The sequence below is a fragment of the Heterodontus francisci genome, chromosome 27, assembly GCF_036365525.1.
Source record: "Heterodontus francisci isolate sHetFra1 chromosome 27, sHetFra1.hap1, whole genome shotgun sequence".
Lineage (NCBI taxonomy): Eukaryota > Metazoa > Chordata > Chondrichthyes > Heterodontiformes > Heterodontidae > Heterodontus > Heterodontus francisci.
Window position 1 is genome coordinate 68,213,448 of NC_090397.1, and position 16,331 is coordinate 68,229,778.

Genomic DNA, 16,331 nt, shown 5'->3' on the forward strand with positions numbered 1-16,331 from the left:
ACTGGAGTCAGTAGGAATCAGGGGGAAAACTCTTCGCTGGTTGGAGTCGTACCCAGCGCAAAGGAAGATGGTTGTGGTTGTTGGATGTCAATCATCTGATCTCCAGGACATCACTGCAAGAGTTTCTCAGGGTAGTGTCCTAGGCTCAACCATCTTCAGCTGCTTCATCAATGACCTTCCCTCCATCGTAAGGTCAGAAGTGGGGATGTTCACTGATGATTGCACAATGTTCAGCACCATTCGTGACTCCTCAGATACTGAAGCAGTCCATGTAGAAATGCAGCAAGACCTGGAAAATATCCAGGCTTTGACTGATAAGTTGTTCTTCTTTGGCCTCCTTGTCTCGAGAGACAATGGGTAAGCGCCTGGAGGTGGTCAGTGGTTTGTGGAGCAGCACCTGGAGTGGCTATAAAGGCCAATTCTACAGTGACAGACTCTTCCACAGGTGCTGCAGAAAAAATTGTTTGTCGGGGCTGTTACACAGTTGGCTCTGCCCTTGCGCTTCTGTCTTTTTTCCTACCAACTGCTAAGTCTCTTCGACTCGCCACACTTTAGCCCCGCCTTTATGACTGCCCACCAGCTCTGGCAATCGCTGGCAACTGACTCCCACGACGTGTGATCAATGTCACAGGACTTCATGTCGCGTTTGCAGACGTCTTTAAAGCGGAGACATGGACGGCCGGTGGGCCTGATACCAGTGGTGAGCTCGCTGTACAATGTGTCTTTAGGGATCCTGCCATCTTCCATGCGGCTCACATGGCCAAGCCATCTCAAGCACCGCTGACTCAGTAGTGTGTATATGCTGGGGATGTTAGCCACCTCGAGGACTTCTGTGTTGGAGATACGGTCCTGCCACCTGATGCCAAGTATTCTCCAGAGGCAGCGAAGATGGAATGAATTGAGACGTCGCTCTTGGCTGACATACGTTGTCCAGGCCTTGCTGCCATAGAGCAAGGTACTGAGGACACAGGCTTGATACATTCGGACTTTTGTGTTCCGTGTCAGTGCGCCATTTTCCCACACTCTCTTGGCCAGTCTGGACATAGCAGTGGAAGCCTTTCCCGTGCGCTTGTTGATTTCTGCATCGAGAGACAGGTTACTGGTGATAGTTGGTGATATTGATGGATGGAGCATTTCTGACATCTTGTCCCATGATGTTCGTTTTCTTGAGGCTGGTGGTTAGGCCAAATTCGTTGCAGGCAGCCGCAAACCTGTCGATGAGTCTCTGCAGACACTCTTCAGTGTGAGATATTAAAGCAGCATTGTCAGCAAAGAGGAGTTCCCTGATGAGGACTTTCCGTACTTTGGTCTTCGCTGTTAGACGGGCAAGGTTGAACAACCTGCCCCCTGATCTTGTGTGGAGGAAAATTCCTTCTTCTGAAGACTTGAACGCAAGTGAGAGCAGCAGGGAGAGGAAAATCCCAAACAGTGTGGGTGCGAGAACACAGCCCTGTTTCACGCCACTCAGGATAGGAAAGGGGTCTGATGAGGTGCCGCTATGCTGAATTGTGCCTTTCATATTGTCATGGAATGAGGTGATGATACTTAGTAGCTTTGGTGGACATCCGATCTTTGCTAGTAGTCTGAAGAGGTCACGTCTGCTGACGAGGTCAAAGGCTTTGGTGAGATCAATGAAAGCAATGTAGAGGGGCATCTGTTGTTCGGGGCATTTCTCCTGTATCTGACGAAGGGAGAACAGCATGTCAATGGTCAATCTCTCTGCTCGAAAGCCACACTGTGCCTCAGGGTAGACGTGCTCGGCCAGCTTCTGGAGCCTGTTTAAAGTGACTCGAGCAAAGACTTTCCTCACTATGCTGAGCAGGGAGATTCCATGGTAGTTGTTGCAGTCACCGCGGTCACCTTTGTTTTTATAGAGGGTGATGATATTGGCATCGCGCATGTCCTGAGGTACTGCTCCCTCGTCCCAGCACAGGCAAAGCAGTTCATGGAGTGCTGAGAGTATAGCAGGCTTGGCACTCTTGATTATTTCAGGGGTAATGCCGTCCTTCCCAGGGGCTTTTCCGCTGGTTAGAGAATCAATGGCATCACTGAGTTCTGATTTTGTTGGCTGTACATCCAGCTCATCCATGACTGGCAGAGACTGGGTTGCATTGAGGGCGGTCTCAGTGATAACATTTTCCCTGGAGTACAGTTCTAGGTAGTGCTCCACCCAGCGGTCCATTTGCTTGCGTTGGTCAGTGATTGTGTCCCCTGATTTAGATTTGAGGGGGGGGCAATCTTCTTGATGGTTGGCCCAAAAGCTCTCTTAATGCCATTATACATTCCTCTGATGTTTCCGGTGACTGAGGCCAGCTGAATATGACTGTATAGGTGTTGCCAGTAGTCATTTGCGCAGTGCCTGGCTGTTCTTTGTGCAGTGCTTCTGGCTGCTTTAAGTGCTACGGATGTTAACTCGCTGGGGGCTTTCTTGTAGTTCAGCAGTGCAAGTAGCAAGTAACATTCACGCCACACAAGTGCCAGGCAATGACCATCTCCAACAAGAGGAGTCTTACCATCTCCCCTTTGTCATTCAATGGCATTACAATCGCTGAATCCCCCACTATCAACATCCTGGGGGGTCACCATTGATCAGAACTTGAACTGGGTAGACATATAAATACCATGGCTACAAGAGCAGGTCAGAGGCTAGGAATCCTGCGGCAATTAACAGCTCCTGATTCCCCAAAGCCTGTCCACCATCTCCCAGGCACAAGTCAGGAGTGTGATGGAATACTCTTCACTGAATGGGTGCAGCTCCAACAACACTCAAGAAGCTAGACACCATCTGGGACAAAGCAGTCCACTTGATTGGCACCCCATCCACAAATGTTCACTCCTTCTACCATCAACGCACAGTGGCAGCAGTGTGTACCATCTGCAAGATGCACTGCAGTAACACACCAAGGTTCCTTGGACAGCATCTTCCAAACCCGTGACCTCTACCACCTGGAAGGATAAGGGCAGCAGATGCATGGGAACACCACCACCTGCAAGTTCTCCTCCAAGCGACACACCATCCTGAGTTGGAACTATATCGCAGTTCCTTCACTATTGCTGGGTCAAAATCCTGGAACTCCCTCCCTATCAGCACTGTGGGTGTACCTACCCCACATGGACTGCAGCAGTTCAAGAAGGCAGCTCACCATCACCTTCTCAGGGGCAATTGGGGCTGGGCAGTAAATGCTGGCATAGTCAGAAACGCCCACATCCCAGGAACTAAGAAAAAAAATTCAGCCCCTCAAACCTGCTCTGCCTCAGTTGGCTGGACGGTTAGTGTATGATGCAGAAAGATGTCAAAAGCGCGGGTTCAATCCCTGTAACCAGCTTTGGTAGTTTATGGAGGCCTGCCTCCTTACTTTGCCCCATGCTTGAGGACTGGTGACCCTCAAGCTATAAATCACCAACTGTCTCTGTCTAATGGAGAGAGATCCTGTGGTCCTTTGGGACTATGGCTAGATCTGCACCTCTACTCCATTTACCATATCCTTTAATATCTCAACGTAACAACCAAAACTGTCTCAATTTTGAAAAATCTAATTATCCTAACTTCCATAGCTTTTCAACGGAAGAGTGTTCCGGAATTCTACAATCTTTTTGTGTGAAAAATTGCTCCTAATTTCGCTCCTGAGCAGCTTAGTTTAAAATTTAAAGATTATATCCCTTTTCCTTGATTTGTCTCTTTTCCCACCAGAGGAGATAGGGTAATGCTGGTTCACCCCTCAATCTTCTATAATCTAGATGATATAAGCCAAGATTATGCAATCTGTATTTATAATTTAAACCCCTCTAAACCCTGATATCATTCTTGTAAATCTGCATTGCACTCTCTTCTTCCCCTCCCCCACCCCTGTACCCCCCCTCCGCCCCTCCCCCCCCCCCCCCCACCAAGGCTGATATATCTTTCCTGATGCGAAGTTCCCAAAATGCAATGCTTAAATTGCCCGCTCCATTTCCTACTACAGTGACAACACCTCAAAAGTGCTTAATTGGCTTTTGGGATGTCATGAGGTTGTGAAAGGTGCCGTTTCAATCCAAATTCTTGCCTTTTCTTTAGCAGGCAGGCAGGTTTTCTTTTAAGAGTACACAGCTTCAAAAAAAGTAGTGTAGTGGAGAACTATCACAACATAACTTTTCGTGATCAACTTCCTTTCCTCCAACAGATGTGCGACAGCAAGGAAGAAGGTGTTGATTGTGATAATGTAAATATGTTTATTGTACATCCGACTACCCCAGCACAGTACTTTCACTTACTGCGCCGGCAGATGATTAGAAACTTTCGAAAACCCCTGATTGTAGCTTCTCCAAAAATGCTGCTGCGTCTCCCTGTGAGTACATGTCACACTTTTGATATGAGCACATGTACTGAGCATTATTAGTGCTGTATGTTTATGTTCTGTAAATATTTGCCTTTGCCTCATTTGCGGTGAACTTTTTTGTTTCCTTTCCATATATTTAATAAAGTCTGTAACTGAGATGTTTTTGGAAATGCAGTGAACATAATTACGTATTTATAATTCCCCCTTGGGCCCTATTTACCCTTGAGGGTAGTTTGGGGCTGAAACTTTTGTTGGTAACACTGATGCCTCTTGTGGGTTCAAGCCCTACTCTAGAGTTTTAGCACATAATCCAGAATGAAACTTCAGTGCAGTACTGAACAAGTGTTGCATTGACAGAGGTGCTCACATCTTTTGAATAAGGTGTTAAACAAGGCTGCGTTTGCTGACAACACAACCACTAGGTGGCGCTGTACCAGCACATGCACAAATGCAGCCTCTTCCACTGGAACATCACTGCGACATTCAGGCAGCTGCCAGGATTAAAGATGGCGTTGCTCAATTTATCACAAAAAACAAATTCAACCCGAAAATCCCCTCCATGGTTGCCATCGCCGCCTCCATCCCACCATTAACAGCCCCCCACTTCCTCCTGACATTGTGCTTCTCTTTGCCAGTCCCTTCTGTGCTCGCCTTCTCGCCACCAGCTCCCCGCTGTATTCCTTTAGCCACTGGCTCCAGCCTCACCACTCCACCCCTGCCTCCGGCCACTCGCTCCCCACTTCCCCCCCACCAAGTCGTTCACTCCGACCTCGCCACTGCTCCCCCCACCCTCCCCCACTCCCCTCAGCCAAATGTTCCCCGCTCCTCGTTTCCCGCACCCCACCCCCCACCCCACCAACCCCACTCTCCAGCTGCCCACTTCCCCCCAACCCCCCTCCCCCCAGCTGCTAGCTCCTTCCTTCCCCTCGGCCACGTACTTCCACGTTCGCTCGTTCTCTGTGACAGGTTGACGTGGGAGCAAGTGGCCAAGAGAAGGGAAGCGGCGCAGCCTAGAGCTAGCGGCTGGGGGGTGGGGGTGGGAAGCAGGGAGTGGGCAACCGGAGAGCGGGATGGCTGGGGGGGGGGGGGGAAGGGGGGAGTGGAGGGAAGCGAGGAACAATCAGCCGAGGGAGGGGTGGGGGTGGAGCAGTGGCAAGCTCTGGAGCGAGTAGCTGAGTAGGGGTGATCGAGCGGGGTGAAGCAGCGATTGAAGCAGGGATGGTGGGAGGGAGAAGGTCATTGTGTGGTGACGTCATGTGCATCCATACTGGCAGGCTGGCAAAGGTTCACACGCATTGATGACATCTGCGATAGCTCTGTACATGCTCTGCATTGTCAGGAGTCACTTTGGTTCAGCAAATGTTCCATTTTCATGTTTGGGTTGACTGTTTGATTTGTTTATTGTTCAGGTCAATATGCATCCTTTAATCAATAACACAAAAACATGAATTTTCTGGTCATTTATCTAATTTGCTGCTTGTGGGATCTTGCTGTGCACAAAGTGGCTGCCATGTTTCCTTACAAAGCAAATGACTACACTTCAAAAGCTATTTATTGACGGTGAAGCATTTGGTAACATCCATAATGAAAGACATTATATACATTACAAGTTATTTTTCTGAAATACGGTATCAATATGGGAAACATTTCAAGAATTAATAATTGCCAACAAATATACAATCCTTTAAGGAATAAAAACCCCTGGGAATAGTGGGTCAACTGTGGCTATTACGAGAAGTTGAAGATAGTATTAGCTTCAAGGAAGAGGCTCATTATGATGCCAAAAAGCGTAGTCAGCCTGAGGATTGGGTGGATTTTCGAACTTAGCAAAGGATGATCAAGACATTGATAGAGAGAAAAGAGAATATGAGAGCCAATTAGCAAGAGACATAAAAACAGATTGTAAACACTTCTATAAGTTTGTAAAAAGGAAGGTTATCAGCAGTAAAAATGGGTCTCTTCGAGGTAGAGACAGGAGTAATTATAAGGAGGAGTAAGGAAATTGCAGAGACATTAAACGAATACTTTGTATCTGTCTTCATGGTAGAAGATGCAAATAACATTCCAGAAGTAGTGGGGAACCAAGGGTCTAGTGAGATATAGTACTGGAGAAATTAATGGGACTAAAAGCTGACAAATTCCCTGGATCTGATGGTCAGAATTTCCAGCATCTTAGGGACAAAAAATTTTCAGTACCACTTTTTTTCCTTCTGTCACCTGTTTTCTCATTTTCTTCACCTGAAAGCATTGGTTCTTTTCTGGAATATGGTTTCGAGCTGAGTAAGTAGTAATTCTTCATGTGTGAGTCGATGATGGGTAGCAGTGGCTGTTCCATTGCAGCTGTGCCAAATGTTGTCTTCAATTATGTGCACTTCCAATCGTTGGGCCGGACCCTGAATTTGGTTAAGAATGGGAATCGCTGTCAGTTCTCCTTTTTATATACTCATGATAATTGTAGGGACAGTGATGGACGAAGGACACCACACTTCAGGAAAGATATAAAGGACATATAAAGGGTACAGAGGAGGTTTACCAGGGATGAGGCACTTCAGTTATGAGGAAAGGTTGGAAATTTAGAACTGTTCTCCTGGGAACAGAGAAGGTTAAGAGGTGACCTAATATAGATTTTCAAGAAGATCGGAGGTTTTGATTGAGTAGATAAATTCTTCCCTCTGCCAAGTGGGTCAATAACTGGAGGTCACAAATTCAAAATCATTAGCAAAAAAGAGGGGTGATGAGGAGAAATGTTTTCACTTTCTGTTGGCATCTGAAATGCTGCATCTGAAAATTGATTCCATAATTAATATTAAGAGAGCTGGGCAGGTACATGAAGATGAGGAATTTACAGGATAATGGACAAAAAGCAGGGATGTGGGACGAAGCACAACTGTTCTTTCATGTTCTGAATGAACGCTTCCTTCTGTGCTGTAAGTTTCTTTGATTCTAAGGGGAAGATGTGGGGAAGGTGGGTTTGAAGAAGGGGAAGAGGGATGAGAAGGAGAAAGGGTGGGTGGAGAGAGAGGCAAGAGTGAGATTAAAACATTTCCCAAAAGTGATATATTTACAGTGCCATATACAAATAAATTCATACTTGGCACCATGACTTGTATTGAAGCCAAATTGTTTTTGAATATTTAACTAACATTATATTTAGTAAAGAATTAATGTGTTAATTTTAATAGTTCTTTCATGTGGCTTGTCTTATCCTGTTGCAGACCTATTATGATTGTAATATAGAACTATTTCCATGTAATGTCTAAGATTTCTGAACTTGTATTCTATCTGAAGGCTGCAGTCTCTAGGTTAGATGAGATGGCACCTGGAACCACATTTAAACCTGTCATTGGGGATTCATCAGTGGATTCTACAAAGTAATTATTTTTTCTTTTTTTTTCCAAAGTGGTCACAAAGCTCTTTTTTTTAAAAATGGGACCTTTTCTGTGAATGTGTCTCAACAGTTTTATAGGCATTTCAATGTCTGCTATGTTCCTACTTGTTTAATTATGTTTGCTGTTCATTTTTAATGACTTAAATGGTCAAAGGTATTGCATACGTTTGAGTGCAAATACAAGTGAACAAGTATCCTTGTGTACATCTACATATAAGGCATAGCATTAGTATCCATCGCTTTCAGGGAGGTGTGTATTCATCCAAATTACCACATCATAAATAAGGATCAATGTCAAGCCATCACTATTCTATTTCTTCTGTTTACAATCTGGTGGGCTTTAAAATAAAATAAAAGCAAGTCTCATTGCACTATTTCCCACTAACTCCTCTTTTACAAGGACCTTAACACTGCTTAATCCCTCAGCTTACTCCAGTCTTTCTCCAATTTACAGACTTTTAAAACTCGCACTTGATGTCACCTAATCACTAATTAATTTACCTCACCTTCTTTCCTCTTCTTTTGCAAACTTGCTGGTTGTCCTGCATGTGAGATTTCACCCTTCTCAATTTATAATAAAAATGGCTTAAGATTTCTGAATCCCTCCTTTGGTGCCAGGATGTAGTTCCAATCCATTAGGAAATTACATTTTTCAATTGGCCTCCAGGTTCCCGCACCAGTGGTAGCCAGTTTAGGTGCCTGGAGGTGGACACCTGGTGGCAGGGCAGGAGGACAGTATTCCAAAGAGTAGCAGAGGCCCTGCCTGCCTGGGTGCAGGAGCAATCACAGGCTGCCCTGTAAAAGTGTACCCCCCCTCCCTGGCGGTGGCTTGGCTGCTGAATCTATGTTTTAATTAAAGATTTGAAAAAACTTTTGGAGAGGGCGTCTCCATCAAGAAGCGCCCTCTCTCTTACTTACCTTCCATTGCAGACTGCTGCTTCTTTCAGGCTGGAAGGCCTCTGATTGGCCCTCCAGCTTTGGGAGCCTACCTGCTGTCCTTAATTGGACAGAGGACCCACCCTCTGGCCATTAATTGGCCGGCCCGGGAAAAATCACAGGTGAATTACCTCCCCACCCACCACCCCCCCCCCTTCCCTCACTCCACTCCCTACTCCCCTCATAACTCGGGGCGGCTTCAGGACCCTGAAACAGTCCCGACCTCTGTTCCCTGCCCCCAGAGCCCAGAGGGAAAATCCCCCTTTGAACCAAAAGACTGGTTGTTGGCTATTACAGATCTCTAGGCAAAGTATTTAGCAGTCTGTGTGGTCTGTGCTACAACATGTTGTATCAAATGTTCATGACATCGCAACAGCAAGGATTGTGGCAATCTAGCTTGCAGTGCTGACCTCTAGATTTACCCCCATGAGTAGAGGGAAATCTGATGACAGTATATCATAATTCTGATGTGGCCTATCTTCTTTTTGCAATTAGCTCACAGCTGAATCAGCAGAGGCCTGGGTTACCCATAACGTATTGCCTTTGCAAATAGGGGGAGGGGTTGGAAATTAAACCATTTAGACAACTGTGCAGATAATTCCGTAACCAGAGAACTGCATTCTTCACCACCTTAAAGTGAATATAATCCTTGTATTAATTCAGTTTGCTCAGGAGGAATTTCTACTGTGCACATATTACAAACTACAATAATCCCTCCAACAGGGGGCTTTAATGAAATTCTCGGTGTAACAGCAGCCCTTCGTACTTTTACTGATTAAAGTGAGGTTTGATGTCATAATTCAAATGAAATTTCTGATTTTTAATGTTTTCAACATCATTGAGTTCAGAATTCTGTTATTAAGATTACCAATTCTAATATTTATCCAAAAGCATTTTGTTTCTCAGTTTTATTCTTTAATGCATTAATATTTTGTGTTTTACAGACAATTGTATATTTTTGTGATGCAGTTGTACCATGTACCTGCAATGGTCTTTTAATTGAGTTTTTTTGTGAATTCTTTATTTTAGTGTGACTCGAGTGGTGGTATGTTCTGGAAAACATTATTACGCTCTGGTTAAACACAGAGAGTCTTTAGGAGAAGCTGGACGGAACACAGCACTCATCAGGATAGAAGAGCTCTGCCCATTCCCACTGGAAGCACTCCAGCAGCAAATGGATAAATATAAAAATGCAAAAGGTCAGGGCAGCTTAGCAAATATTACTTAAATAAAAGCAAAATACTGCAGATGCTGGAAATCTGAAATAAAAACAAGAAGTACTGGAAATACTCAGCAGCATCTGTGGATGCTGAGTATTTCCAGCATTTCTTGTTTTTATTTTATATTAGCAAATATTATGCTAGCCATGAAACCTAGTGAAAAGAATATGAATATGTAGTGCAAACCACGGACGTTCAGAAAACTTTTCCTGTGTGTGTCACCTCAATTCCTGCTTTTTCGGTTGTTGTAACCTTATTAATTTTTACTGAAACTATTGACACCAGCATTTTAGTGCCTTGGCAATTTGGCTGTTCTTCATATGTAATGCTGGCAATAACTTGATGAGCTAATCTCCTCTATCTGCCATCTGGGAATGTAACCCCTCACTTTTATTGACTGCACTAAAAGATGCAAGCAATTTTGAGTATTAGCAATATTTATCCTTCATTAAACATCAAAGTTTCTTGAGTGCATTATAATTCCACAGCATTTGTGCAGTGAGCTTAACTAAATGCTGGGGTTCTATAGAGGTTGGACAGTTGCTACATGTTTGATTTTCAATAGCTCACACTTGTAACCTTGCTATCCTATTTGACTCTGGGTTGAACTTGCAACTCCATATCCTCTCCATCACAAAGACAGCCTACTGTCACCTCTAACATCGCTCATCTCTGCTTCTGCCTCAGCTTAACTGCTGCTGAAACCTTCATCCACGCTTTTGTTATCTCCAGACTCGGCCAATCCAGTGCTTTCATGGCCAGCCTCCCTTCTTCAACTCTCCATAAACTTGAACTCATCCAAAACTGCTGCCCATATCCTAACCTGCGCCAAATCCCACTCACCCGTCACCCCATGCTCACTGACCTACATTGGTTCTGTTTCAGCGAACATGTCAAATTTAAAATTCTTGTCTTCATGTTCACATGTCTACATGGCTTCTTCCCTCTCTAACTTTATTACCTACTCCAGTCTTATAACCCTCCAAGAACTCTGTGTTCTTCCAACTCTCGGCCTCTTGCTTGCCCTCCACTCCCTTTGCCCTACCATTGGCGGCCATTCCTTTAGCCATCTAGGCCCTCAAGTCTGGAATTCCCTCCGTAAACCTCTTGGCCACTGTGTCCTCCTTGGAAGATGTTCTTTTATAAACCTTTTAGTCACCCCTCCTAATATCTCCTTTCTTTAGCTTAGTGTTAATCTTTGGCTGGTTGAGCTTCTGAGAAGCACCTTGGGACAATTTTCTACATTAATGCATTCCAGAATCATGTTATTGAGGCTTGAGCTTCAGTGGCAGTATGGCTGTTTTACATGCCTGATTACTTTTTTTTCTTCTGACAACTCACTCTTAATATCTGTTCCTATGGCTTTGTCAATTTTTAGTATGATTGCACTCGAATGAGGCACCTTGAGACATTTTCCTAGGTAAAACATCTTCTATAAATGCAGCTTTTTCATCACATACATTTACTGAAACATTGCTAAGTGTTTTTTGAATACCTACATAAATTTAACTTCATCCTGGTGTTGTAATACCTGCGGAATATATATGTATTTCAAAACTGGATTGCCGACCATGCTGCTTCATGTAGAACATTGTTCCGTCGGCACTAGCTGTCCTTCAGATTGTACCCAAAAGGCTGAGTATACAAGTCATGAGCTGCATGTCTAAGCCTCGACAGTGTGTGTCAGCTATCTACCACAGCTGAACCTGCTCCTATTCACACTTTCCAGCTAGGAACAACAGATAATGATCAGGAGAGTGAAGCCTGGATGTTTTTTTATTCTGTTTTCTCCCTAACTTAGAGACGTTGAGGCCCAGTTTAATGCAGCTACTGCCGGCCTGGCTCCGGTCACCTCGTGCAGCTCAGACTTCAAAATCTTCCTAATCTGTATGGTTAAGTTCCACATTGGTCAAATTATTGATGTACTGGAAAATAAATTGCATTTGCATAGCACCTCAAAGCTTTTAAATGCACAATGAATTATTTTTAAGTACTGTTACGACCGACTGCTCCAGTCAAAGCCCCCAATCAAAATATAAGATTCTGATTGTGGTGGGAGAGACGCACTGTTAATTCAATCCTGTCGCTCCACAGATCGCCGAACATATCATTTAAAACTTTCCAAATTAGTGAAAGACCCAACCAAATTGTATCATCTATTAACCCCCGAATGATGCTAATCAAACCAAGTGTCTTTAAATCAACAAATTTACTCTTTAATTAGAAGAACTAAATTCTTAAACACTATGAAGATATAAACAACATTTAAAATAGAAAAAATTAGAGTCCTTGCAAATTTACAGTCCAATGTTGCTTGAAGTCCACACAGAATGTTGCCTGAAGCCTTACAGAATGTTGCTTGAAGTCCTCACAGTCGTCCGATGTGGGAAATAAGGTTCTTCCACAGTAGAACAGTCTGTAGTCTAACTTCAGCAGTCAGTGATGCTTTCCTTCTCCAGCGAATTTCAACAATTAACGACTTGCAAACACTTTCAATAGAATCAATCCAGCTTATACACACTACTGAGTCAGCGGCGCTTGAGATGGCTTGGCCATGTGAGCCGCATGGAAGATGGCAGGATCCCCAAAGACACATTGTACAGCGAGCTCGCCACTGGTATCAGACCCACCGGCCGTCCATGTCTCCGTTATAAAGACGTCTGCAAACGTGACATGAAATCGTGTGACATTGATCACAAGTCGTGGGAGTCAGTTGCCAGCATTCGCCAGAGCTGGCGGGCAGCCATAAAGACAGGGCTAAATTGTGGCGAGTCGAAGAGACTTAGTAGTTGGCAGGAAAAAAGACAGAGGCGCAAGGGGAGAGCCAACTGTGCAACAGCCCCAACAAACAAATTTCTCTGCAGCACCTGTGGAAGAGCCTGTCACTCCAGAATTGGCCTTTATAGCCACTCCAGGCGCTGCTTCACAAACCACTGACCACCTCCAGGCGCGTATCCATTGTCTCTCGAGATAAGGAGGCCCAAAAGAAAGAAAAAAAGAAGAAAATCTGACTTTAGAGTTTTTGAGGGATAAAAGATTGTCACAGTCTAACTTCCCTTTCTTCAATTTAAATTACCAGAGATCTCTGTTTTGGCTTGACTTTTTCTTAGAATTTTGAGAGAAAGTAATAAACAGACTAAAATCCTATTCCTTCAATTTAAATGGTTGAGAACTCTTTTTCCAGGTGCTGTCATCACAGCTGTGTCCTTTGTGTGAGTTCTGTTAGAACAAACTGTCTTCAACTAAAAGCCAGTTCAAAACTGAATTGTAACAAATGTATCGCATGAGACTCACTCCCAGTGGCTGTATCTATGGTAACGAGAATGCACCCTTTGAATCGCAGTCTCCAAATGGCTGTTCGTAAGGCAATGAAAATGCACCTTCCTATAACTCCTGAGGCTTGCTGGTTCTTGAAGCAATACTGATCCCTTGCAAGCCTTAAAGGCAAACCGCATATTCCTGAAAAAGAAACTACAGGACCATGACAGTACACAATAAATTATGTTAGCAAATGCAATAGCCAGACTGCCTTGGGAGCAGCCATTATCTTTTATGAATACTAAATTAGAAAGTTATTTTTCAGACTTTGTATGGAGTCAAGAAGAACCACAGAACATGGGCCCATGGTGTTTTGTGTCTCCCAGGTTTGAAAAACAGCTAGCATGCAAGGTAAGCTGTTATATACAGCCAAGTATTGCTCAAATGTTAATAGTCATGACATATCAATAGAAGTTATTTTATGTTTTAGAGTCTTATTTGTTCTTTTTGTGTTGGAACAACAGTTCCACAACTTAGGTGGTCAGTTCACACAGATTTGGATCCAGTTACTGTATAGTTGGTACAGTACTTATAAAGGAACAAAGACTTGCATTTATAAAGTACCTTTCGTGAATTCAGAATGTCCTAAAGCTCTTTACAGCCAATGAAGTACATTAAGTGTAGTTGCTGTTGTAATGTAGGAATGGATCTGCTAAGTAGTTTCTTAGTCAAATTTCAAAAGTCACATGGGTTAGCATTAATAATCATGTTGCAGCATAGTTTGACAACATAGCTGATCCTGAACTCAAAGTGGCCTCACAAATAGGTTATGAAGGATATGGGGAAGTTATGTCTGTGGAGGACAGAAGAATTATGTTATGCAGTGAAGATGTGTGGATAAGTATTTCAGTTTTGCTTGTTAACTCTTAGAAATCATAGAATCATAGGAAGTTTACGGCACAGAAAGAGGGCACTTGGCCCATTGTGTCTGCGCTGGCCAAAAAAAAGAGCTACCCAGCCTAATTCCACTTTCCAGCATTTGGTCCATAGCCCTGCACAGGTTTTCTGCCTCTACCACCCTTTCAGGCAGTGAGTTCCAGACCCCCACCACCTGCAGAGTGAAAAAAAACTTTTCCTCATTTCCGCCTCTAATCCTTCAATCACTTTAAATCTATGCCACCTAATCACTGACCTCTCAGCAAAGATAGAATCAGGTCTATTAATGCCAAATTTAGGCAAACTTTCCCATAAGGGATTAAATGGGTGAGTTTATAGTCCATGATGTGATGATCAATGAAAAGAATGACATTCTCGTTCAACAACAATTTGCATTTATTGAATGCGTCTAATAGCTTCGGAATCAAAAGTGGATGCTGAACATTAAAAGAGAAAGGTTAGGTGACAGAAGCAAGACAAACGAGGTCGTTTTCACAGATGTTTCCAAAGAAGAGAAATAGCAAGGTTACAGAAAGTGTTCACATGGGACTAAGACGGCTGAAAACTCTGACCAAAAAAGTGGTTCAGAGGAAGGGCAGCAGTGGCTATGTGCTGGCATAGAGCAGGAAGAGGTTGCAGATATAAGGAGAGATGAGACTGCTGAGGGATTAGTAAAAGATTGAATTGAAGATCCTCTAAATGTTAGTGGGCAACAATTAATGGCGGTTGCTTGAAGATAGATTTGATAGAGAAGCTGGAATGATTAAGTTAAAATACAGTCGGCAGAGGTTTGGCTGAATTGGAATGTTTGGAAGGTGAAGCTAGCAAGGAGAACATTGAAGAAAGAGATTAAATGACAAAAGGTTTCATGGTGCGAGGCCAAAGGAAATGGTAATGGGACAAGGAAAGAAACAAAAGATACGTCCAGAGGAGATGTGAATGGCAGGATCCTGAAAAGCTGCCATCCAAACACAAAGAAAATAAGAAAGGAAATGTTGAATCCAGAAGGCTTTAAGTGCCCAGTTGAAAAATGAAGTATTGTTCCTCGAGTTTGTGTTGAGCTTCATTGGAACACTAGCAGGCCAAGGTCAGAGGGGGAGCAAGGTGAGAAATAAAATAACGGGTGTCTGGAAGCTCAGGGTCACGTTTGTGGTCTGAACAGAGGTGTCCACAAAGCAGTCATCCAGCCTGCACCTGGTCTCCCCAGTGTAGAGGAGACTGCATTGTGAGCAGCGATTGTAGTATACTAAATTGAAAGACGTGCGAGTAAATTGCTGCTTCACCTGAAAGAAATGTTTGGGGCCTTGGATGGTGAGTAGGGAGGAGGTAAAAGAGGAGGTGTTGCATCTCCTGCATTTGCATAGAAAGGTGCTGTAGGAAAGGGAGGGGATGTTAATGGTGATTGAGGAGTGGACCAGGGTGTCAGGGAGGAAATGGTCCTTTCGGAATGTTGAAAGAAATGAGGAAGATGTGTTTGGTGGTGGCATCATACTGGAGGTGGTGGAAATTGCGAAGGATGATCCATTGACTACAGAGGCTGGTGGGGTGGAAGGTGAGGACACGGATAACTATTTCATGTTTTTGGGAGGGAGGGAAAGAGGTGAGAGCAGAAATCTGTGAAATAGAACACGCTTGAAGACCCAGTTAACCACAGGGGGAGTGGTGAGATCCTCGGTTGAGGAAAAAGGAAGACACATTGGAAAAACTTGTATGGAAGGCTGCATTGTCCGAACAGATGTGACGGAGACAGAGAAACTGGGAGAATGGAATAGAGTTCTTACTGAAAGTGGGGTGGGGGGAAGTGTAGTCAAGGTAGCAGTGAGAGTCAGTGGGCTTATAGTGGATATTGGTTGACAACCTACCCCCAGAAATGGAGACCGAGAAATCAAGTAAGGGAGGAGTTGGAGATGGACCACGCAAATGTGAGAGAAGGGTGGAAATTGGAAGCATGTTGATGAAATTTTCCAGTTCAAGGCCAGAGCAGGAAATGGCACCGATATAGTCATCTATGTACTGGAAAAAGAAGTAAGGGAGGTGACCTGACTAGGACTGGAACAAAAAATGTTCCACATATCCCATAAAAAGGCAGGCACAGCTAGAACCCATTCAGGTGCCCGTAGCAACACATTTTATTTGGAGGATGTGAGTGGAGTTAAAGGAGAAGTTGTTCAATGTGAGAAAAGTTCAGCCAGGTGGAGGAGGGTGGTGGTGGATGGGGACTGGTCGGGCCTCTGTTCTAGGAAGAAGCGGACAGCCCTTAGGCTGTCCTGGTGGGGA

At 44.1% G+C, this 16,331-nt stretch overlaps 1 protein-coding gene across 2 annotated transcripts in view; it reads left to right on the forward strand.

Annotated features, from left to right (window-relative positions):
* Positions 1–16,331, forward strand: part of dhtkd1 (dehydrogenase E1 and transketolase domain containing 1) — a 68,184-nt gene that overhangs the window by 48,648 nt on the left and 3,205 nt on the right. For both annotated transcript variants that reach the window (XM_068059541.1, XM_068059540.1), the window contains exons 13-16: positions 4,161–4,325; positions 7,605–7,687; positions 9,670–9,839; positions 13,444–13,529. In XM_068059541.1, coding sequence (XP_067915642.1) covers positions 4,161–4,325; positions 7,605–7,687; positions 9,670–9,839; positions 13,444–13,529 — 504 coding nt within the window. The remainder of the gene's footprint in view (positions 1–4,160; positions 4,326–7,604; positions 7,688–9,669; positions 9,840–13,443; positions 13,530–16,331) is intronic.